The 23,419-nt window shown below is 40.4% G+C and overlaps 1 protein-coding gene across 2 annotated transcripts; it reads left to right on the top strand.

Moving 5' to 3' along the window:
* Window positions 1–2,573: 2,573 nt before the first annotated feature.
* Window positions 2,574–20,685, top strand: abcg2c (ATP-binding cassette, sub-family G (WHITE), member 2c). 2 transcript variants are annotated; one of them, XM_056249677.1, is made up of 16 exons: window positions 2,574–2,708; window positions 3,225–3,408; window positions 5,401–5,460; window positions 5,886–6,003; window positions 10,058–10,213; window positions 10,424–10,581; window positions 11,941–12,092; window positions 12,205–12,297; window positions 13,574–13,749; window positions 14,553–14,704; window positions 16,429–16,518; window positions 16,594–16,718; window positions 16,875–17,029; window positions 19,772–19,861; window positions 19,950–20,002; window positions 20,150–20,685. In XM_056249677.1, exons 2-16 carry the CDS (start codon window positions 3,233–3,235, stop codon window positions 20,295–20,297), a joined length of 1,902 nt encoding a protein of 633 aa, XP_056105652.1. In that variant the 5' UTR covers window positions 2,574–2,708; window positions 3,225–3,232; the 3' UTR covers window positions 20,298–20,685. The 2 variants fall into 2 exon arrangements, with proteins under 2 accessions (XP_056105652.1, XP_056105661.1); XM_056249686.1 differs by lacking the exons at window positions 2,574–2,708; window positions 3,225–3,408 and having other exon boundaries at window positions 5,906–6,003.
* Window positions 20,686–23,419: the final 2,734 nt, after the last annotated feature.

Raw genomic sequence — 23,419 nt, 5'->3', positions numbered from 1 at the left:
AATATAAGCATTAACATTTTTCCATTCCTTTATGATTTAAGAATTAGCCTATTTAAATATTGAGACAATTCAAATAGAAAACATACAGTAGCCTACTAACCTGAAATTTCACACTCCGTACCTATAGACTGTAAGTGTCAACTCTGTCTGACCTCACTTAATTCTCACTTATTTGCCTTTTGCATGAGGAAACAAACGTAAAAGGATAGTTCAAAAGGGATAGCACAGTTAAAATGAAAAATAATAATAATATGGAATCAGTGTTGCCCCACAACTGTTTGGTTACAAACATTCTTCAAAATATCTTCCTTTGTTATCTGCAGGCAAAGACATTTATACAGGTTTGGAACAATTTGAGGGTGTCAGAATTTTCATTTTTGGGTGAACTATCTCTTCAACACTCTTAATAGGCAGACACACCTGTTCATTCCTCTGATCCTGCAGGCTTCAGCAGTTGTGTGTGATAGTAATGCTGTGATGTAGCTAGGGTTGGGTACCGAAACTCGGTGCCAATAGGGAACCGGTTCCGACGTAAACGGTAGTAACCAGACCGAATAAGAACGAAAATTTCGGTGCCTGATTTCGGTGCCTAACTTCATTAGGCACACACGCACACACACAAGGTCTCTCGCTCTCTCTCTCTCCGCCGTGCGTGTGCTACACAGTTTGGAGCACAGTCTCTTCTGTCTCGCAAGCGCGCTCTTTCTCGCAAGGTTTGGCTGCATTTCACGTGTAAAATTACGTGTCAGAACGCCCTCTGGGTGTGCCGATAGTCTGAATCCCATATAGAATCAAGCCAATTCATTGGCTGATGGCGCGGGCGCCGCATCGACGCACTTACGTCGTCATACTATGTTGGCGCGCGCGCGCCATCTGCTCCTCAGATTTCTTTGCCGAAAAAGGAAGCTGGTCGGCAGCGCGAGGAGCTTGGCAGCGTCTCGTTCCCTATTGAGAGATATGTTACACCAGTAACCAGAGATGTTCTCTTTCATAGGTTCACTCAACGCTGCGTAGCTAAGAAGCAGTGGATTTGTAGGCTGCTGTATCACGTGCCGTTTGAACTGACGCGCTACAGCGATCTGTCACATTTCAAAGAGCCAAAACGTTATTTATTGTGTGAATCTCGTAAAAATATTGACAGAATCTGACAGCTGTGGATTTGTTCCATATCAAAAGTAACCTTCTCTGTCTTGTCTGTCCGTGTCCTCTTTGTCCGCGATTTTTCTGTGTGAAAAGGGTCATTTGCGTGAGTCTCACGGTCAATGCGTGAGAGTTGGCAGCTCTGCCTGCTAGTAATCTCTATTAATCTCCAGTATTATTACATTGTTTGATACAATATTGTTTCATTTGATATTATGTAAATATTAATTTTTATTTTATATTGGTTTTATTATTACCATATGTTACTTGTATTTATATTGTTTAAAGATTTAAGTTAATATTGTGTCCAGTTTGGCCCTGTAAATTAAAGGGTATTATTTTTTGATAAAGTGTGTGCGGTTTCATTTTCTTAAGGACCGATTTAAGAACCGTTTAAGCACCGGAACCGTTTAAAAAATACCGAGTAGGTACTGGAATCGGATAAAACCCAAACGATACCCAACCCTAGATGTAGCCTACATTGATGTACAGAATGCAGATATGGAGAGATACATTAACCAGCTGTTTGTTTCGACTTTGTGATGTTCTTAGAAGTGTGAGTTAAAGCCCACCCACCCATACAAACCACAAACTGACCAAAGGCAGGACCACCATAGGTGGACTAAATAAACCCAGAGGAGCACATTTCCTCGAAGACATGGTATGTTAACATCTATTTTAGGGATTTTTTAAAAACGAGAATGTAGCCTAACTTACTTAGCGACTAAAGTAAAGAAAAAAGGGGGAAATTCCGTGGAAATTCTCGAAGTTCTATTTGAGAATTAGACTAGTTGATTTGTTTTAACTTTAGGTTAGTGTGTTTACCAAGAGTGAGAAGCGTCGGCATTATTTCACTAACAGAACAGGCTAATGATAAATTACACAAGTCGTCACCGTTTTCTGAGAACGAAAGTTGTAGGCTATGTTGACGATTTCGCCTGCGATTTAATGGGACACAGGAACGTGCTATTTTATAAAACGTGATCGATATTATTCCTGCATGACTTGTTTCGTTAAAGTCGCATAAAACGGCAATGTTGTCTTGTCAGAAAAGTGAAGACAACCTAAAATCAGCCAAGCAGATGTGCCCTTTTTTCACAGTTGCTTTTAATTTCTGATCTGTCGTTTGGAACTCAGTAAATCGGGAAGTTAAGTTACTGCCAATAACGAATGCAAGTATGTTTTTTGAGTCATTAAAATTAACCAGCTCTTACGAGTCTTTTGTTCGGGAGTCAGAATAAACTGACTGCGATGTATCTTTATGATTCACTAATATGAACCGGCTCATAAGATTCATTCGTTCGGGAATCAATCGGGCGCTGTGTGTTTCTCACACACGCTATGCTGTAGATTTCACGTTGTTCAACAGCGGTGATTCTGCGCCAGATAATACTGTAGTAAACACGGTGTTTCGTACTAAACAATGAAACTTGTCCTGAATAAGAACCGCATTTCGGCTATCAACCCTAATCGTTACTGCAGTGCAATACTGTAACAAAAGCCAGGTTCATACTCCAGGAAGTGACATCATTTTTGTAGGATAACAACAGCACCAGCATCAGTAAGTCGTAACAATGGATTTAATGAATGTTCTGTGCTATTAGTTGGTTGTCTAACTTTAAAACATTACTCCTCGTTTTCACAGACAAGGCTGAAGCCTAGTCCCAGACTAAAATGCATGGAAATTCTCTTGCACTGACATATCTTAAAATATGTTGTCTCAAGATGCACACCATAGACTGATGCACACCAGTAGTTTTTTTCTAGCTCGTTTATAAAAGCTACGGCTTAATCCTGGCGTAATCAAGTCTGTGAGTGTTGTTTTGATAAAATGTCAGAAATCTTCCAAAAGGTGGTTCAAATATCAAACATATACAACATCCTTAAACTTAAGCAGATTTTTCAAGAGGTAACAGTTACAATCAGGAATGACACAATTATATGTTGTATACGTTTGACACATTAATGCAGATAATTATGACTTTTGCTTGTATTTTTTATGCACTTTACATGTTGTCAGTGGTACAAATGAAATGTACTTGTTTAGGTGTTCATTGAAATCCTCACGTATCTCCCACAGACAGAAGGCATCATGCTGGATGAGGTGGTTGTGAACGATCAGTCGTCGATAGACACAGAGGAGTCGATGCCATGTTTCCAGACTCCGGGCCCCACTGTCACCTTCCATCAAATCCGTTACCGTGTCAAAGAACGATTAGGAATGTTTAGTAGGGAGTGGGTTGTAAAGGACATCCTCAAAGATGTCAGGTAATGACGTGTTCTGCTTGTCAAAAGTTTGGGCACACCTACTGGTTCTTTAAGCATGTACACTCCAGGGCAAAAATATGGGCCAAGTCCAAAATGGCTAAACTCTAAGCTTTTAATTGTCTTAACCACAAATGATTGGCAATTCAAGCAAATGCACTACTTAAAAAGCCATTGCTGTATCAGAAAAACATCAAAGGTCGAATTAAGTTTTAGGCAGAATATAGGAAGTTGTACGATGAATTACATTGGAACACAAGTTGTTTGGTGATGTTTCAGAGCGGTATCGAAAATCTGGTGAGAAATATAATACATGTATCTCTACCAAAGTGAAGCATGGAGGAAGAGTGTCATTGTTAGCTGCTGGTATTGGTGAGCTACTTCACTGTGAAAAGTCATTTAATGCTTCAGAGTACAGAAGAATATTGCATATTGCAATATATATAAGTTGTGATTAGAAGTTATTTTTATTAACAAGACAATGCTCCTGCCCAAATTGTGAAGACAACCAAGGAAGTGGCTTGAGAACAAGTCCATCAGGCTCATGCTTTGGCCTGGTCAGAGTCCAGATTTGAACCCTATAGTGAATATTTGGTCTCACATTAGACTCAACTGAACTGGGAGACATTTTTCATCTACTCATGAACTGTTTGAAGCCATTAACATTGACTGGCTCTTCTTCCTGTAAAAACCTGTCTGCAAATTGGGGAAGGCTATTCTGTGCTAAGTTACTTTATCTACAGTATTTGTGCAATTCTTGCTAATTTCCTGACCAGTGATTTGTGAAATTAATTAGAAAAATTAAAAATTCAAACTTTTGACTGGTAGGTTTTACAATACAGTTTGAACACATTAAATATTTTTTTTATGTTGTTGAAAGAAGTCTCTTCTGCTCACCGAGACTACATTTATTTGATCAAACATACAGTTAAAACAGTAAGATTGTGAAATATCATTACAATTTAAAATATTCTATTTTAATATATTCATAAAATCAGCATCATTACTCCAGTCGTCAATGTTTAATGATATTTCAGAAATCATTCTAATATGCTGATTTGGTGCTCAATTATTATCAGTTATTATTGGTGTTCAATTATTAATAATGTTTCTTATTATTATCAGTGTAAGGTTTGCTGCTTAATATTTACGTGGAAACCATGAGACATGAGTGATGAATGGAAAGTTTAAAAGACCAGCATTTATTTGACAGATATCTTTTGTAACTTTATAAATGTCACTTTTGATCAATTTAATGTATCCTTGCATTTATTTATGTATTCTTCTTTTAAATATTACTTTTGAATCGTAGTGTCTCACAGTTTCCATGAAAATATTAAGCAACAAAAACCTTTTTCAACATTGATAATGATTAGAATTGTTTCTTGAGCACCAAATCTTTTTTTTTTTTTTTGTGTGACATATGAAGGCCAATACGGGTAACCCATACTCGGAATTTGTCCTTTGCATTTAACCCATCAAAATTAGTGCACACACATTAGGAGTAGTAAGTGGTGAACACACACACGGAGCAGTGGGTAGCCATTTTTGCTGTGGCGCCCGGGGAGTGATTGGGGGTTAGTGTCTTGCTAAAGGGCACCTCGGTCATTTCCTGACGGTATTGGGAATCGAACCCAACCCACAACCTTTGGGTTACCAGTCTGACTCTCTAACCATTAGGCCTTGACTGCCCTAATCTTATTAGAATGATTTCTGAAGGATCATGTGACACTAACGACTGCAGCAATGATGCTGAAAATACAGCTTTGCCATCAAAAGAATAAATTAAATTTTCAAATATATTAAAATGAGTTTTTTCATTTTGTAATAAAAATGATGTCTTTTTAATTTTTATTACAAAAAATTTATATCAGCTGTGTATGAAGAAGAAACAGTGAAATACATTTCACAGCTGTTCGCAAATCCATATAACTCCTTGTCTAGTTAAAAGCAGTTCAAATGATGTTTTCATTTTTTGTTTTCAATCTGTTGCAGTGGTATCATAAACCCCGGAATGAATGCTATAATGGGCCCTACTGGAAGTGGAAAGACATCGTAAGCACATGTTAATTTATTTCTGTTGATTCTTTTTAATAGTATTTGGATGCTAAAAATATCTGAATCTCATTGCATTAGACAAAATATCAAAATAAGTTAGATTCATTTTAAGGAAAAAAATATCACAAGCACAAGTTTATATATAAAATATTTTACAAAATAAATACATTTTTCTTAGTCACTGCACAGTGAGATTCATTCACTTTCAATCGTCTCATAAAAGGATAATTCGCCCAGAAAGAAAAATTTTGTCATAATTTGTATGTCGTTCCAATCCTCGATGACTACAATGGAAGTCCAATGTTGTTTGGTTCCCTATACCTTTAAGTGTTCAATTGTTTTTTTGTTTTTTTACTATTATTTTTAAGTAGTTATCTGCATATAATATATGCTATTATTAATATCAGTGTGTCTGTCTTCAGGCTTCTGGATGTGATTGCAGGACGGAAAGATCCTAAAGGCTTAAAATCAGGTCAAGTTCTAGTTGACAACGCCATCGTGACCTCTGACCTCAGGCTCTGCTCTGCATATGTAGTTCAGGTGAGGAGACAAAACTCTCTGGCTTTCTAAATATTTTAAAGGTGACATATTATGTCCCTTTTCACAAGATGTAATATAAATCTATGGTGTCCCCAGAATGTGCCTGAAATTTCAGCTCGAAATACCCCCAGCCCAGATCATTTATTATAGCTTGTCAAATTTGCCCCTTTTTGCGTGTTAGTAAAAACACGCCGTTTTTGTATGTGTCCCTTTAAATGCAAATGAGCTGCTGCTCCCCGCCGCCATTCAGAAGATACTCAAGCAATAACAAAACACGCAAATCTCACTCATCTCACTTGCAGCTAAAAAGGCTCTTACTCGTAAATGGCTTCAACCTACTTCACACACTATAGAGGACTGGAAAGCAATTGTATATATAAGATGGAATTCCTTACCTTTTCTTCAGAATTAAAAAAGCAAAAAGGGGATCTGTAGTCGAAAAGATGGAAGGAATTTTTGGAAAATTGAGAAATAGTAATTATATAATATAATAATTATATAATCATAGATTCATATTGTTGTAAATTAAACACTGTAATTATGTAAAGTTTCCACTTGACTGTACTGTACCCTATTATTTTTATTTTCATTATACATGCACAATTATACATATATTCTTTTGTTTGTTCTCAACGTTATTTATTTATTTTTATTTTGTTGTGAATAATTCAGGTTCTGTAAATGTTACGAATTTATTGTGAAATTTGTAGGAAGTCAGCTGGACTAAGTGCATCCAATTTTTCTTTTAATTCTGTAATGTATATTTGACTCCTCCTAAAGCTGAATTTTCAGTCTTCAGTGTCACATGATCCTTCAGAAATCATTCTAATATGCTGATTTGCTGCTCAAGAAACATTTATTATGATTATTATTATTATTATCAATTTAATTGGCCGAAAGCAAATGAGGTGGCAGTGTGGCAGCAGCTCGATAAGGACCTTAGCTTCATTCTGGAGCAATCACTGCGTGGCAAGGTGGAATCCAAGCTGAATCGCATTGGAGACATCCTGTACGAGGAGTGCAGAAGCAGGTTCGGAGTAGTGGCTGAGAAGCAGAAGGGTTCAAAGCAGAAGGGGAGGAGGGAGAGAGAGATCGAGAAACTGGTGAAGAGGTGGCGCCAGCTCCTAAAGCAGTGGAGGAAGGCAAGTAAAGAGGAGAAGGAGGGCCTGAAGCCACTGTGGGAGGAGGTGAAGAAGAACCTAGCCAGCCTTCGGACGGCAGAGCGCATCCGCAAAATGCAGAAGGCGGAAGGAGAGGAGCAACTTCTTCAAAAACCCCTTCAAGCATGCGAGACAACTACTGGAGGATAAGAGAAACAGGAAGCTGGAGATCACACAATCACAGCTGGAAAGTTTCATCAGGGAGCAGTACAGTGACGCAGCGAGGTCAACGCCGCTGGGATCACCAGGTTATGTTCCTCGTCCAGCCCCCCCCCATCCTTCCTGTTTAACACCGATCTCCCCAAACTCAGTGAGGTAGCAGAAGTTGTACGGAAAGCGAGAGCAGCCTCAGCTCCAAGCCTCAACGGGATATCTTATAAGCTGTACAAGTACTGCCCAGGGGTCCAGAGACACCTGTGGAAGCTCCTGAGAGTGGCCTGGAAGAACAAGGTCATCCCTTCAGAGTGGCGACGAGCGGTTACAGTGTTCATCCCGAAGGAAACGAACTCTACCACCATTAGCCAGTTCAGGAGCATTGCACTCCTGAATGTTGAAGGCAAGATTTTCTTCTCCATCCTGGCCAAGAGGTTGTCCACCTACCTCATAAGCAATGGGTACATCGACACTAGCTGCCAGAAGGCAGGCGTGCCAGGCTTCCCAGGGTGCGTGGAACACTCTGCAGTCCTATGGGAGCAGATCCAGAGAGCAAAAAGAGAGAGAGGTGACCTTCATGTGGTGTGGCTGGATCTTGCCAACCCATACGGGTCCGTCCCCCACCAACTCATCGAGTATGCCTTGGACTTTTTCTACATCCCTGTCTGCATTCGTGCCCTGTTGACCAAGTACTTTGAGGACATCAAGATGTGTTGCACCCATCAGGACTTCACAACAGGCTGGCAACAGCTGGAAGTGGGCATTGCCATGGGATGCTCGATCTCTCCCATCCTGTTTGTAGCAGCCTTCGAGGTTATCCTGATGGGGGCATGGGTGATGGTTGGAGGTATGAAGCTACCATCAGGCCAAAGGCTACCACCAGTGAGAGGCTATATGGACAACATTACCACCATTCTCCAGACAGCAGCATGTACAACAAGACTGCTGAAGAGGATTGACGAGCTTGTGGGGTGGGCGAGAATGAAGATCAAACTCGCCAAATCACGCAGCCTGTCCCTCAGGAAAGGGGTTAGAAGCGACCATACCATCTTTGTCGCAGGCGGTGAAGAAATCCCTTTGCTGGTAACTCAGCCCGTCCGTAGCCTGGGTCGCACTTACACAGTAGACCTCTCTGATAGGCAGATGGGGGAAAAAACAGTGAGGAAGCAGCTCGCAGATGGCCTCGCCAGGATCAATCACAGCCAGCTCCCCGGCAAGTATAAAGTATGGAGCTACCAGTTCATACTGTACCCAAGGGTGAAGTGGCCTCTGAAGTTGAGCGAAGTTCCCTCCTCAGTGGCAAACAAGATGGATGGGCTAGCAAACTCATTCATCAGGAAGTGGCTGGGTCTACCAAGATGCCTATCAGAGGTAGGCCTCTTCAGCAGGAACACAATACAGCTGCCACTGCGATCCATTGGCCTGGGATACAAGCATTTGTCATGGTCTGATCTGTGGAAGATCCCCCAAGCCAGGCTCAGCTTCCTGATTAGATCCACCTATGACACCCTACCTTGTCCCAGAAACCTCCACCAGTGGTTTGGCACCGAAGAACATTGCCCCCTTTGCAGTACCAGCAATGCAAGCCTCCAGCACATCCTGTCGGGCTGCAAGACAGCAATGTCCCAAGGCCGCTATAGGTGGCGACACGATCTGGTGTTGAGGAAGCTAGCAGAGGTGGTAAAATCATGTAGACAGGAGGCTAATAGTAATACCTTCTGTGCCAACGAAAAGTCCCATCCTGTTTGCAAGGGCCGGAGAAAAAATCAACCACCCTCACCAGAGAGCAACATCTAGAGTCCTCTTATCTGGCAGTGAGTGGAATATGAGGGTCGACCTGGGGAAGCAGCTCCAATTCCCCAGGGAGATCGTAGAAACTTTGCTCCGGCCAGACCTGATCATGTGGTCAGAGCCATGCAAGACCATCTTGTTGGTGGAGCTTACTGTCCCATGGGAGGAGGGAATGGAAGCTGCCAACGAGCGGAAGCGTGTCAAGTATGCAGACTTGATAGAAGACTGCAGAGAGGCTGGCTGAAAAGCCACTATGTTTCCCGTCGAAGTGGGATGCAGGGGCTTCGTTGGGTCCTCAACGGTTCGCCTGCTCCGCGAAATGGGATGTACAGGAGCAGGGTGTCGAAAAGCCATTAAAGAACTGGCAGAGGAGGCAGAGAGGGGCAGCTTTTGGCTGTGGCTAAGGAGGAAGCATAGGGGATGGGGGCCAAGTAACATCTAGGGTATCAGCAGGGGGTGGCAGGGAGTGATCTGGGGTTAAAGGAGCGAAACATCCATGACTGGTGGTCCCCAGCTGATGACCCGTTTAAGCCCAAAGAGGTGGAGCACACCTGCACAAAAGGCACCGGTGGAGGTGTGTCAGGCAGCAATGCCCAGCAGGTCGACCATCAGCCTGTATTTCTATAAGTTATCCATTTTGAAAACATTTGTGCTGCTTAATATTTTTGTGGAAACTGTGATGCATTTTTACAGTATTCTTTGATGAATAGAATGTTTAAAAGAACAGCATTTTAACAAAGAAATCTTTTGTGACAATATAAATGTCTTTCAGTTTTGATAAATTGAATGTGTCCTTGCTGAATAAAAGTATTTATTTATTTTAAAAAAAACAACTTTTGAACGGTAGTGTATATAATGTTTTTGTTTTACAGTATGATTTGTATAAGAATTGCTGGATAATTGGTAGAAAAAATGATGAAATCATACATTTCCTTTTGTTTGTCTTTCAGAATGACATTCTGATGGGTACTCTGACCGTAAGAGAAAACTTGGCCTTCTCTGCCAATCTTCGTTTGTCACGAAATGAGTATTCCTCATCCGACAAAGAGAAGAGGGTCGATTCCGTCATCCAGGAGCTCGGCCTGAAAGACTGCGCAGACACTAAGGTAATGGACTTCAGCCTCGTGAAGAGGAATGTTGAAAATGATTTGTTGTGTTGGTATGAACAAAACATCCTCTCTTCTTCAGACTGAGTGTTTGAAAGAACTTGGTCAAGGTCACATGTGCTTCAGTCACACACAAACAATTTCTAACAATACGATTGGGCGCTATGTCAGAATATACTGTGTGACAGTAGGTATGTGTCCTTGTTTCAGATTGGGACGATGTTTTTGCGGGGTGTTTCTGGTGGAGAGAAGAAGAGGTGCAGCATCGGTATGGAGCTCATCACCTCCCCCTCTCTCCTGTACCTGGATGAGCCCACCACAGGCCTGGACGCCAACACTGCCAACTCCATCATGGAACTACTACAGAAGTACCACACGCTCTTATCAAATATACCTACTTCTTCTGCTGTAAACACAGTGTTCTAGGTTCACTACAATTGAGCCATTTAAAAGAAAATCACAAAAAATGACTCACCCTCATGTCGTTCCAAGCCCGTAAAACCTCCGTTCATCTTCGGAACACAGTTTAAGATATTTTAGATTTAGTCCGAGAGCTTTCTGTCCCTCCATTGAAAATGTATGTATGGTATACTGTCCTTGTCCAGAAAGGAAATAAAGACATCATCAAAGTAGTCCATGTGACATCAGTGGGTTAGTTAGAATGTTTTGAAGCATCGAAAATACATTTTGGTCCAAAAATAACAAAAACTACGACTTTATTCAACATTGTATTGTCTTCCGGTTCTGTTGTGGATCCGCGTTCAGTGCCGCCGCTGACGTGTGTCTGGTGTGCCCGAGCTTCGTTCACAGTCTGAGGGAGACGCACGCTGTAAACAAAACAATCTTCGCAAGCATGTCTAAGGATTTCGACACAGAGGAAGACTTGCATTTCTTTGCCCAGCCATATTTATTTGAACCCGAATACACGGACGCACCAGAGACACGTCAGCAGCGTCTTACGTCAGCAGCGGCACTGAACGCGGATCCACAACAGAACCGGAAGACAATACAATGTTGAATAAAGTCGTAGTTTTTGTTATACATTTTGGACCAAAATGTATTTTCGATGCTTCAAAACACTCTAACTAACCCACTGATGTCACATGGACTACTTTGATGATGTTTGTATTTCCTTTCTGGACAAGGACAGTGTACCGTACATACATTTTCAATGGAGGGACAGAAAGCTCTCGGACTAAATCTAAAATATCTTAAACTGTGTTCCGAAGATGAATGGAGGTTATACGGGCTTGGAACGACATGAGGGTGAGTCAATAATTACATAATTTTCATTTTTGGGTGAACTAACCCTTTAAGTGCTTTAAAAGAAAGTACAAGCTTCATATTTCTGCTTTGATACCATTCTGGTGAATTCTTCCCATGGACATCCATTCAAAATGCATAATTTACACGTATTACTGTGCTTCAAATTGAGGGACAAGTCAAAATAATGATGTGTGGTAAATGCCAGCCTGTCTCAGATGATTTTAAGTTTTGTTGAAACTTCCGGAAAGTTGCAAAACATGTACCGTGTTTTCACCTTCAGGGTTGTTGTACTGTGTAGCTGTCAGGAGAAACCACATTCCACTCAAAGTCAAAGCACAGGCACATACAAGGTGTTTTTTTGTCAGTTTTGATCATGGGCAAGTTAGAGATTGATTGATGTTTTGATCATTTACTTGAACTAGTTTTTACACTGGTTTTACACTTGTTGTTGTGTTACTCAGGATCTCCAAAAAGGGTAAGACCGTCATCTTCTCCATTCACCAGCCACGCTACTCCATCTTCAGCCAGTTTGACCACCTCACCCTCATGAATAAAGGAGAAATCATCTACGCAGGGGCCGCCGACAAAGCCATTACTTACTTTGAGGACTTGGGTACTGACATACTGATGATAATCCAAAAATTCAAAAGCAAATAAGCTGTGATTCGCTAATTACATCATTGCATGTGTACTATGATTCTCAAACTTGTGTCGCTGTGTCGTAGGCTACAAGTGTGAGCCATTCAACAACCCGGCAGACTTCTTCCTGGATGTCATAAATGGAACTGTCCTTCCTCAAATTCACAACAATAAATCAGGTGCTGTTGTGGTTTAAAAAAAAGAAATTATTCAGCAAGGATTGGACAGATTAAATTGATCCAATCTGACAGTAAAGATGCTTATAATAATATAAATAATATATAAATATAGATAAATGCTGTTATTTTATACTTTTTATGCAGATAATAATAAGAAATGTTTCTTGAACACCAAATCAGTATATTAGAATGATTTGTGAATTATCACGTGACACTGAAGACTGGAGTAATGATGCTGAAAATTCATAGGAATAAATTACTTTAAAAAAAAATATATATATATATACACATTTAATTTAAATGATATTTCATGATATTAATGTTTTTACTGTATTTTTATCAAATAGTGAGCATAAAATACTTTTCAAAAACTTAATATTTATCCATTTCTGGTCATAATTTGGAGACAATGAGCATATGAACTGTTGTGCCGTGCTGCTTATATTTATCACGCAGTAAAAATGCCCAAAACCAGTCGTCTATGGATGAGAATCCTAAACCAGGACTGGTGGGACGTTGTCCTGCTCCTCTTCACAGACACTGAGTGAAAGGAGAATTTTAGAATAATGGGACACTCATTTATATGACAGTTTATTCAACAGGAGAAACAGCTCATTCCGCACGTCATACATTATTACGCTATTTCAACGTCATTACACATGCGCAGTCCTTTCTGTTTCGGTTTTCAGTCTGATCGAGTGTTTACATGTCCTCTCGATCAGATTAGAAAAGGAATAAACCACCCCTTTCAATTCGATCCAAATTCAATTCGGATCGAGCTAAATCAGATCGATTAAGGTGTTTACATGAAGGCGTTTTTCAGTCCGATTGAGCCGTCAATCCGATTACTAACAGATTATTTGGTTGCATGTAAACGTAGCCAAAATGTATGCTTTTTCCTGTGAGCTTTTTGGGGGGTTTTTGCATTCTTTTTTTGCATAGTAAAATAAAACCTGTAGCTGTAGTTTTTGCCTTTTTTGTCGAATAATTTTGTCAGATAAATACCTAAACCAAGTTTAGTGTTTTGTGTGTTCCCTATTATTTAAAATATTTAATAAATATAAAATGTTTTCCTCATATTTTGATGGTTTATTTGAATTTGTATGGTCATTAAAAACAAATATCCCCAATACGTTTGGCCACTAATGGTTGTAATTCTTGGTACTTCACATGGACATTTCTAAGGTTTTAGTCGTGGTAACTCTAAAATAGTATTTTTTTTACATTTCTGGACTATATGTGATCAGCTAACCATCTGTGTTTGGGGTGTTTATAGAAAAGTGCAGCAGCAGTGAGGAGACTGTGGAAAACGAGAACCCTCTGGCAGTAATTTACAGACAGTCCACTCATTTCATCAAAGTGAAAGAACAACTCAGTCAGATTTCAGATGGGCTTGACCCTGAGGTCACTAAAGGTGACCGGGTCGGTTACGCCACACCTTTCTATTACCAGGTACGTAGAAGCAACGGGTTAGCTTGACCTATGTTGACTCATCAGGTAGGTATATAACCAAGAATGACATCAATAGATGACCTTCCATAATTGATGAACTTTACACAGTTATTGAACTAAACTGAATCAACACTGCACTGATTTCAACTGAATAATGACAGTTTACTATTTTCTTTTTAGAGTTTCTTTAGAGCAGAATTGAAGTCTGTTTGCATCATTGAATCATTATTTTCCTGTTTATCACTGCAAAGCTGCTTTGAAACAATATGTATTGTATAAAATAGGGATGCACGATATATCGGCCACCATATCGGTATCAGCCGATATATGATCTTTTTAATGTTATCGTTATCGGCCCGATAAGGAAATTTGGCAGATATATTTAAGCCGATAAATAATGGATTATTTCCTTCAACTGAAACACTTCAGATGCGCACTGTTCGCCATGATGGGTTTTGAATTGCTTGAATATGATTGAAAAAGTAAAATAGAGTTTAGTGCAACGTGCAGCGCAAGTCTGTCATATAGGCTACATAAAAATATAATGAGCACATTATAATTGTGTACTTGGGACACGGCTTTTAATAGTGAGATTTTCGTTTTTGTAATCAGGCCTTCAAAATTGATACAAATTTGGAATTAGATTTATCGGCCAATATATCGGTTATTGGCTTTCAAATATAAAGAATGATCGCATTGATCAAAATGTTCATATCGGTGCATCCCTAGTACAAGACACTATAAAATTAAAGGTGACTTGAACTCTGTACATTTGTAATGAGCATATGTCTAATATGTTGCAGCTCCTTTTAGTGAGTGGCCGCACTGTAAGAAACATCTTGAGGAATCCTCAGACGTCCTACGCTCAACTGTTCCTCAACATTTTCTTTGGTATTTTAGTGGGACTGATATACTACCAGATCCCACACACTTTACCAGAGGCTCTTCAGAACAGGTGAGTACCTGCTACCAGACCAAAGGCTCAAAATTAGTGTTCACTAGGTTCTAACTTAACTTTTTGCCACCATTTTTAAAATTTGCATTCATGGTACGTGAATTATGAATATACACTCACCTAAAGGATTATTAGGAACACCTGTTCAATTTCTCATTAATGCAATTATCTTATTAACCAATCACATGGCAGTTGCTTCAATGCATTTAGGGGTGTGGTCCTGGTCAAGACAATCTCCTGAACTCCAAACTGAATGTCAGAATGGGAAAGAAAGGTGATTTAAGCAATTTTGAGCGTGGCATGGTTGTTGGTGCCAGACGGGCCGGTCTGAGTATTTCACAATCTGCTCAGTTACTGGGATTTTCACGCACAACCATTTCTAGGGTTTACAAAGAATGGTGTGAAAAGGGAAAAACATCCAGTATGCGGCAGTCCTGTGGGCGAAAATGCCTTGTTGATGCTAGAGGTCAGAGGAGAATGGGCCGACTGATTCAAGCTGATAGAAGAGCAACTTTGACTGAAATATCCACTCGTTACAACCGAGGTATGCAGCAAAGCATTTGTGAAGCCACAACACGCACAACCTTGAGGCGGATGGGCTACAACAGCAGAAGACCCCACCGGGTACCACTCATTTCCACTACAAATAGGAAAAAGAGGCTACAATTTGCAAGAGCTCACCAAAATTGGACAGTTGAAGACTGGAAAAATGTTGCCTGGTCTGATGAGTCTCGATTTCTGTTGAGACATTCAGATGGTAGAGTCAGAATTTGGCGTAAACAGAATGAGAACATGGATCCATCATGCCTTGTTACCACTGTGCAGGCTGGTGGTGGTGGTGTAATGGTGTGGGGGATGTTTTCTTGGCACACTTTAGGCCCCTTAGTGCCAATTGGGCATCGTTTAAATGCCACGGCCTACCTGAGCATTGTTTCTGACCATGTCCATCCCTTTATGGCCACCATGTACCCATCCTCTGATGGCTACTTACAGCAGGATAATGCACCATGTCACAAAGCTCAAATCATTTCAAATTGGTTTCTTGAACATGACAATGAGATTACTGTACTAAAATGGCCCCCACAGTCACCAGATCTCAACCCAATAGAGCATCTCTGGGATGTGGTGGAACGGGAGCTTCGTGCCCTTTATGTGCATCCCACAAATCTCCATCAACTGCAAGATGCTATCCTATCAATATGGGCCAACATTTCTAAAGAATGCTTTCAGCACCTTGTTGAATCAATGCCACGTAGAATTAAGACAGTTCTGAAAGTGAAAGGGGGTCAAACACAGTATTAGTATGGTGTTCCTAATAATCCTTTAGGTGAATGTATATAGCTTGTGTTAGCAATGGTGACTTTCAAAGAAAGACTTGCAGCCATCATTGCTTTGCATCAAAAGCCTCACATGTAACATCATGTCACAAGGTGAATCATGATCATGAAGTGGCTCGGAGATCATTGTATCCAAATTTTAAATTCATGGCCAGGCAACTCCCTGGATCTTAGAGAACCCATAGAGAACCTGTGGTCAATCCTCAAACGGTGAGTGGACAAGTCCACAAATTGTGATCAACTCTGAGCACTAAATAAGGCAAGAATGGTTCACAATCATTTAGGATTTGGCCCAGAAGCTGATTTCCAGCATGGCAGAGCGAATTGCAGAGGTTATTTAGAAAATATGTACATATTGACAAATGTTTTTCATTTTTCTCTCTTCAGAACGGGAGCTTTCTTTTTTCTGGTCATCAACATGGTGTTTGGCAACCTGTCTGCGGTGGAGCTCTTCATCAGCGAGAGAGTGCTCTTCATGTGAGTCAACCTCTAAACATGAGCTTTCCAACCTGTTAGATGAAGACCATCAACACATGTTCCTCTCGTCTTCAGCCATGAGAACTCGAGTGGTTTCTACCGCACCTCTGTCTACTTCCTGTCTAAAGTGTTTGCTGACCTCTTTCCAAACCGCATCCTCCCCGTCTTCATCTTTTCTGCCATCCCGTACTTCATGATGGGTAAGTAGTGGCACTGCCTTCTATGATACCTTCTCTGGCCAAATGTCACATGTATCCTTTTCCAAGAAGGCAATCCCATTGTGTCACAAATGATTAGCAATAGCATCTCCTAAAATAACACGTATGAACATAAACGGCCCTTTTTTATGAGCTCAGGTCTGAAGCCTGACGTGGAGGCGTTCTTCCTGTACTGTTTGACCATGAGCATGGTCAGTCTGTCAGCGGTGAGCTTGGCCTTCTTGGTCAGTGCCAGCGTGGGCTCCTTCGCCATGGCTAACATCCTCATCGCACTACCATATGTCTTTATGATGGTGAGTTTGGTGGAACAGAATATATTTACTTAGGGGCAGGTTCACACAGAGCATGATTTTCCATAATTTTCCATTATACAGCACTAATTTAGACTGGACATGATCAACCGTTGCACTCGTTTTTTAGTTCCTGTAACCTGCGTCTCACGTTTTTAATTGCAAAAATGTGTTCTGGGTGAATGGCTCCTTATAGAGTGTTTTCAGAACTTTAGATTTTGCCTATGTTACAAAACAGAGACTTACAATGTTGCACTTTCTCATTGGTTTAGTTAGCTTTTTAACATTTCAAAGTGTAAATATATACAAGATCTTGACCAAAAATGTATGCACTTCTTGAGGGATATACACTCACCTTAAGGATTATTAGGAACTCCTCTTCAATTTCTCATTAATGCAATTATCTAATCAACCAATCACATGGCAGTTGCTTCAATACATTTAGGGGTGTGGTCCTGGTCGAGACAATCTCCTGAACTCCAAACTGAATGTCAGAATGGGAAAGAAAGGTGATTTAAGCAATTTTGAGCATGGCATGGTTGTTGGTGCCAGACGGGCCGGTCTGAGTATTTCACAATCTGCTCAGTTACTGGGATTTTCACGCACAACCATTTCTAGGGTTTACAAAGAATGGTGTGAAAAGGGAAAAACATCCAGTATGCGGCAGTCCTGTGGGTGAAAATGCCTTGTTGATGCTAGAGGTCAGAGGAGAATGGGCCGACTGATTCAAGCTGATAGAAGAGCAACTTTGACTGAAATAACCACTCGTTACAACCGAGGTATGCAGCAAAGCATTTGTGAAGCCACAACACGCACAACCTTGAGGCGGATGGGCTACAACAGCAGAAGACCCCACCGGGTACCACTCATCTCCACTACAAATCGGAAAAAGAGGCTACAATTTGCAAGAGCTCACCAAAATTGGACAGTTGAAGACTGGAAAAATGTTGCCTGGTCTGATGAGTCTCGATTTCTGTTGAGACATTCAGATGGCAGAGTCAGAATTTGGCGTAAACAGAATGAGAACATGGATCCATCATGCCTTGTTACCACTGTGCAGGCTGGTGGTGGTGGTGTAATGGTGTGGGGGATGTTTTCTTGGCACACTTTAGGCCCCTTAGTGCCAATTGGGCATCGTTTAAATGCCACGGCCTACCTGAGCATTGTTTCTGACCATGTCCATCCCTTTATGGCCACCATGTCCCCATCCTCTGATGGCTACTTCCAAGCAGGATAATGCACCATTTCACAAAGCTCAAATCATTTCAAATTGGTTTCTTGAACATGACAATGAGTTCACTGTACTAAAATGGCCCCCACAGTCACCAGATCTCAACCCAATAGAGCATCTTTGGGATGTGGTGGAACGGGAGCTTTGTGCCCTGGATGTGCATCCCACAAATCTCCATCAACTGCAAGATGCTATCCTATCACTATGGGCCAACATTTCTAAAGAATGCTTTCAGCACCTTGTTGAATCAATGCCACGTAGAATTAAGGCAGTTCTGAAGGCGAAAGGGGGTCAAACACAGTATTAGTATGGTGTTCCTAATAATCCTTTAGGTGAGTGTACATGTTGTGATGGTTTTTTTCTATTTAAGAGGTGCATACATTTTTGGGTCAAGATCTTGTATTGACAATGCAAGAGTCCAGCCTCTGTAAAGCCTCCTCCAGCACATCCCGAAGACTTTCAATAAATTTAAGGTCTGGACTCAGAGGAGACAATTCATGTGTAAAAATGATTCTTCATGCTCCTCACAACCATTCTTTCACAATTTGAGCCTGATGAATATGGACATTGTCATTCTGGAATATAGCCATGATGTGTCTTCGTACATGTTTAAAGGAGCATTGCGGAAGTTCTGAAATTTCTTACCGTTACTGAGAGTGGCCGTTAGAGAAACTGCAGCCAGTCTCATGCTCGTTCTCGGTGCGGACGCTCGCACGCTCGTTGGCCGCACTAGATAAGGCTTATTTTTTTTAAAACTTACGAAGAGTTTCCGTGGGTATCTGGATTGTGCTGGAGGCTGGTCACTTCTTTCCGTCCGCAGAGTCCATTTGAAACACTACTGCTAGCGATTGCCGCTGCTTACTAATGGCTGCCGTACGGATGTAAGCCCAAGTAGACAAGAACGCGCATGACGTCACATTTTGTGAATTTTCATGCCAATTCGGACCCGACTCTTCCACACACAATTGAGCCTACAGGCTGATAGAGGCAACCGTGGTGGACAGTCAAGGTGTCATTCTTTCTATTACATTATGGTTGGCTCATAAATGTACAAATTAAGACTCTATCTTAAAGATTTTTTTAAGTAAAAACCTACACATAGCCTCTTTAAGAAATGAAAAGCTACACACTCCATCATTTATGGTTAGAAGAACTGCTGCCAAACATATAACATGCTAGAAACATAATAATCATGGCAATAATGATCCAATCATAGACTCTTAAGCATTTGCCTATTTAAATCAAAACAAATTTGGTTTACGGTGTCATTATCTGATTATTTTGTTGCACTATTGTGTCAATATGCCTATGAAACAAACTATCAGAGAAAATGTGCCAGTTTCCAAATTAAAGTCTTCAAACGAGCCAGGTGTGAAAATGCTCTTAGATTCCAGATATAGGAAGTAAATGTCAATTTTTGAGCTGAAGGTCATGTCTAGAGTCTAACCCTCATGGGATTCATGCACAGAATGTTTTGGGGTCATAGCTCTGATTTTCCTGTCCTGCTTTCTCAGGTGTTTGGGGGTTTCCTGGTGAACCTGAATTCGATGCTGAGCTGGATGTCCTGGCTGAAATGGGCCAGTATTTTCCGATATGGCTACAATGTAAGACCATAAAACATTTTACAACACATTTGAGGCTGTATATAAATTTGCAGTTCAGCAGTAACTCACTCAAACTGTCTCTCTTCAGGCACTTGCCATCAATGAACTAAAAGATCAAGTCTTCACCAGTGACTACACCAGGTAGGACTCGCTCACGCTCGACAGCGCCACCTACTGGAAATAAGCAGAACAATCAAATCTGTTGAGCCGAAGTGGCCACAAGAGGTCAGTGCCAGTGTTTAGACGCAAACCTAAGAAACTCTCTCTCTCTCTTTCTCTGACCGGCAGGATGACAGGAGACATGTACCTGGATCATCAAGAGATCGACCACAGCGCTTGGGGTTTTTGGCAGAACCAGGTAGCTCTGACAGGCATTATGAGCACGTGTCTGATTCTGGCGTACGTGCAGCTGCGTCGGATCAATCGCTGGAAGTGATGGAATGACACTGGTTGTGTGTGTTTTTTTATTCTGAACCCTGTAATCAGGAAATTATACTTTTCAGCTTGTCAACCATAAAGACTGAAATGTCAGCCTTACACAGTGTCCACTTAACTCACTACCTCGTATCTTCTACCTCTGAAACTACCCGTGGCATGAAGTATAAAATTATATGAATATTTGTACATTTTTAATTTGTTGCGAACTGAATACAGATGCTGTGAACCTGAAAAAGGATATTACGATTTTACGCCTTACATGTGCTTTTATTTGTTTGGTAAATTATTTAAAGCCAAATTGTATCGTTTTCATCTTTTTGAAACATGCTGCATCTATTGGCAAGGTTTATTAATTACTAAAACTATTAGTAAAAACCTTAGATACACTTTTGCCCCAACATGATTTGGTTAGAAACAATGCAAAATATTGAAAGTGAAGGGGGAACCTGATGTGATTTCAAGAATGTTGGGTTGAGTTATTGCTTTTACAGACGCTAAGTTAATTAGTTTTTTTTTTCTTCACAATGAAATGCAAGTAACATCATATTATTTCTTCCAAACATATAACTAAGCAAAATGGCTTAGAGGGAAAAACATAATAATAGTAGTAAGACAGGGACTTAGGCTGCTTTTTTAACTCCACTTTTAGAAATACATTCACTAAGCACTTCCCCTCGGGAGAATCCCACCGCCATTTTGAAGTGCATTCAGAGAAGTTTATTTTGACAGACCCTCGACCCCTCGATTTTGACCGAGGGATCAAGTCTACTTGATATGTACACTTCAGGCAGATCCATAGACCACAATGCAACGTCACAGCATAGCATATTGCCCATAATTTACCCCCACAACTAGTTATTTTTACACTTAACCACATTAATAATTGTAGCTACCTTAAGCTGAGTTTTCTTAGTTCATTGTTTTGTTTTCCTTTGTGCATTTTTTTATATTTAAATTGAACAGCCCAAGCATACAAACAGGCCTGTAGAAGGTTGCCTAAACAAATTTATAAAGAACATTATATAAATCAGCTCCAACTCCAGGTGATCAAGGGTACAGTGCAATCCATTTAAACACATTGCTGGGTTCAGCCAGTAGTGGGCACTCGTGCAATGATGTACATCCGAGTTAACGAGATGGAAGTTTGTGAGGAAATGGGCTATATGCACGCATAACTTCCGCGTTTGACGCAAGGATGCTCTTGCGTTTCCGGTTGGGGAGATTTAAAGCGGAGGAAAACCGAGGAAAACGGGATTATGGCAGAGTCTTCAAAATTTACTGTCCTCTCGTCTTTGAAACGAAACTTTAATACGTTTAGATGTAATTTTATATATAGTTATGTTTATTTAATATAATAAACACAGAAGCATAAACAAAATGAGGGTGTCTGTTTTGTCTGTTTTTGTGACTAACGTTTCTTTAGTATAGCAATAGAGTATAAAAACCAATATAAATTCTCGGTATAGTATTGGACTCTACGATCGGCGGAAGTAATCCAGCTTCCTTAGACCTTCACCGGAAATACCGCCGTGCATAGAGCCCATTAAACGCAGCCTTAGTTTATCCATCGGTGGAGATGTGGACGTTGCACTCAAAAGGCAGGTCTGAATGTAAATTTGCTTTTGAGGTGTGATCACATTAACAAAACTTTCGACCAGAAATCAGAGACAAAATAAAAAGGTCTATTGTCAGTGTTGTATCAATTCTTGAAGCACTGCTTACACAGACACTCAAAACAAGTAGCTTTCTGGGGTTTTCTCATCGTGGTGAATTTGTGTGACCAACTTTAACACTGAAATTTAACTTATAACACTGAAATTTAACTTTAGCAATTTTGTCAGATCAACAGTAAATGACCACAACTTAAGAAATAGCTGGGTTTAAGCAGACTAAATTGGAAAAGTCATGCTTTCATTGGAAGATCAAGTTATTACATTAAAGCTCCAGTCCGTAACTTTAAGTTAAAAATAATCCAAAATAATTATATAAAAAAAAAACTTATTCTGCCAGTGGTCAAAACTATCTGCTTGCCATAGCTAGATTCAAAACGGTTAGCTTGTAATAATGATTTTAATTCCAGTGGTACTGGTGGGTTTCCGCGGGAAATTCGAGCATGTCTTTGCGTCATGACGTCACACCCGTACACATAAAGAAGGAGTTTCGGCTAGCCGGCTATACTGCGCGTGACGAGATGTTTAGATGTATAGGCTTTTCTCGCAGCACTTTACATGATTAAACTTATGGCATCCAGAAAGATCCAAACAACAATCATTAGTGTCAACTGGAGATTCAGCAGTTATAAAACCCAAAAGACTTCGTACTTCGGATTTAAGGTGGCTAGAGAAAGAAACCGTCTCATGCGAACACAAGGATTTAAACATCGGCGGGGCTTTTGAAAAGTGCGTGAACTCCGTGTTTTGAAGGGGTTCAAAACGGAAGAAGAGACGGCTTTTTTCTGCTGAACAAGTAAGACATTTCAATAGTTCAATCGTGTAACAGTAACGTTTTCTTAATTCACACAGTTATGGAGTTTCCTTTGTTGTGCCTTTCTCGTTTTGCTATATTATGGAGAATATGAATTCTGAACTACACAGGTAACCATAAAACACATTAAATTTAACATTAGTCACGCAATGCTGATGTTAACATGAACAATTTGAGAACAAAGTAGGCTATAATTTGCACGGTTGCTGTAAATCACGTTGATTAAATCTAACGAAGCTTATCATGTCGAATGCTTTTTCCCCCTTAGTTGGTCAGAACAAAAATGGATTTTACTTACTTGTTCAGAAGACATTTTCTTATGAAAATTCTTATGTTGGTCAAACTTTCAAAAAGTGAATCTGTGATTCTGTATGACATTATATCCACACAGCGCGGTGACTGACAGCAGCACTCGCCTCAAAGCACTGTGTTCATCCGCGCTGTTTCATGCCGATTTACAACCCACGTAAAGATGATAATTCCGCGAATCACTGCAGTTACAGATTTCGAACAGAGAGATGGCGACAAAGAGGAAAAGATACGGACTGGAGCTTTTACAATGTTTATAAATTCTACAGAGGAACTGAATTCTATTTAACTTTCAAAGAAAAGGCATTTAAAACCAAAGAAACAGAG

Source organism: Rhinichthys klamathensis, unplaced genomic scaffold (assembly GCF_029890125.1).
Source record: "Rhinichthys klamathensis goyatoka isolate OS25496 unplaced genomic scaffold, OSU_Roscu_1.1 h1tg000003l_1, whole genome shotgun sequence".
Classification (NCBI taxonomy): Eukaryota; Metazoa; Chordata; class Actinopteri; order Cypriniformes; family Leuciscidae; genus Rhinichthys; species Rhinichthys klamathensis.
The sequence above is the reverse complement of the archived record's forward strand: the minus strand, read 5'-3'. Positions and strand labels throughout refer to the sequence as shown.

Coding starts and splice junctions, on each gene's coding strand:
- abcg2c (XM_056249677.1), top strand. CDS start 3,233: ATGCTGGATGAGGTGGTTGTGAACGATCAGTCGTCGATAGACACAGAG. Junction 12,093..12,204: donor TACTTACTTTGAGGACTTGG/GTACTGACATAC, acceptor GCTGTGTCGTAG/GCTACAAGTGTGAGCCATTC. Junction 16,719..16,874: donor CATCCCGTACTTCATGATGG/GTAAGTAGTGGC, acceptor TTATGAGCTCAG/GTCTGAAGCCTGACGTGGAG.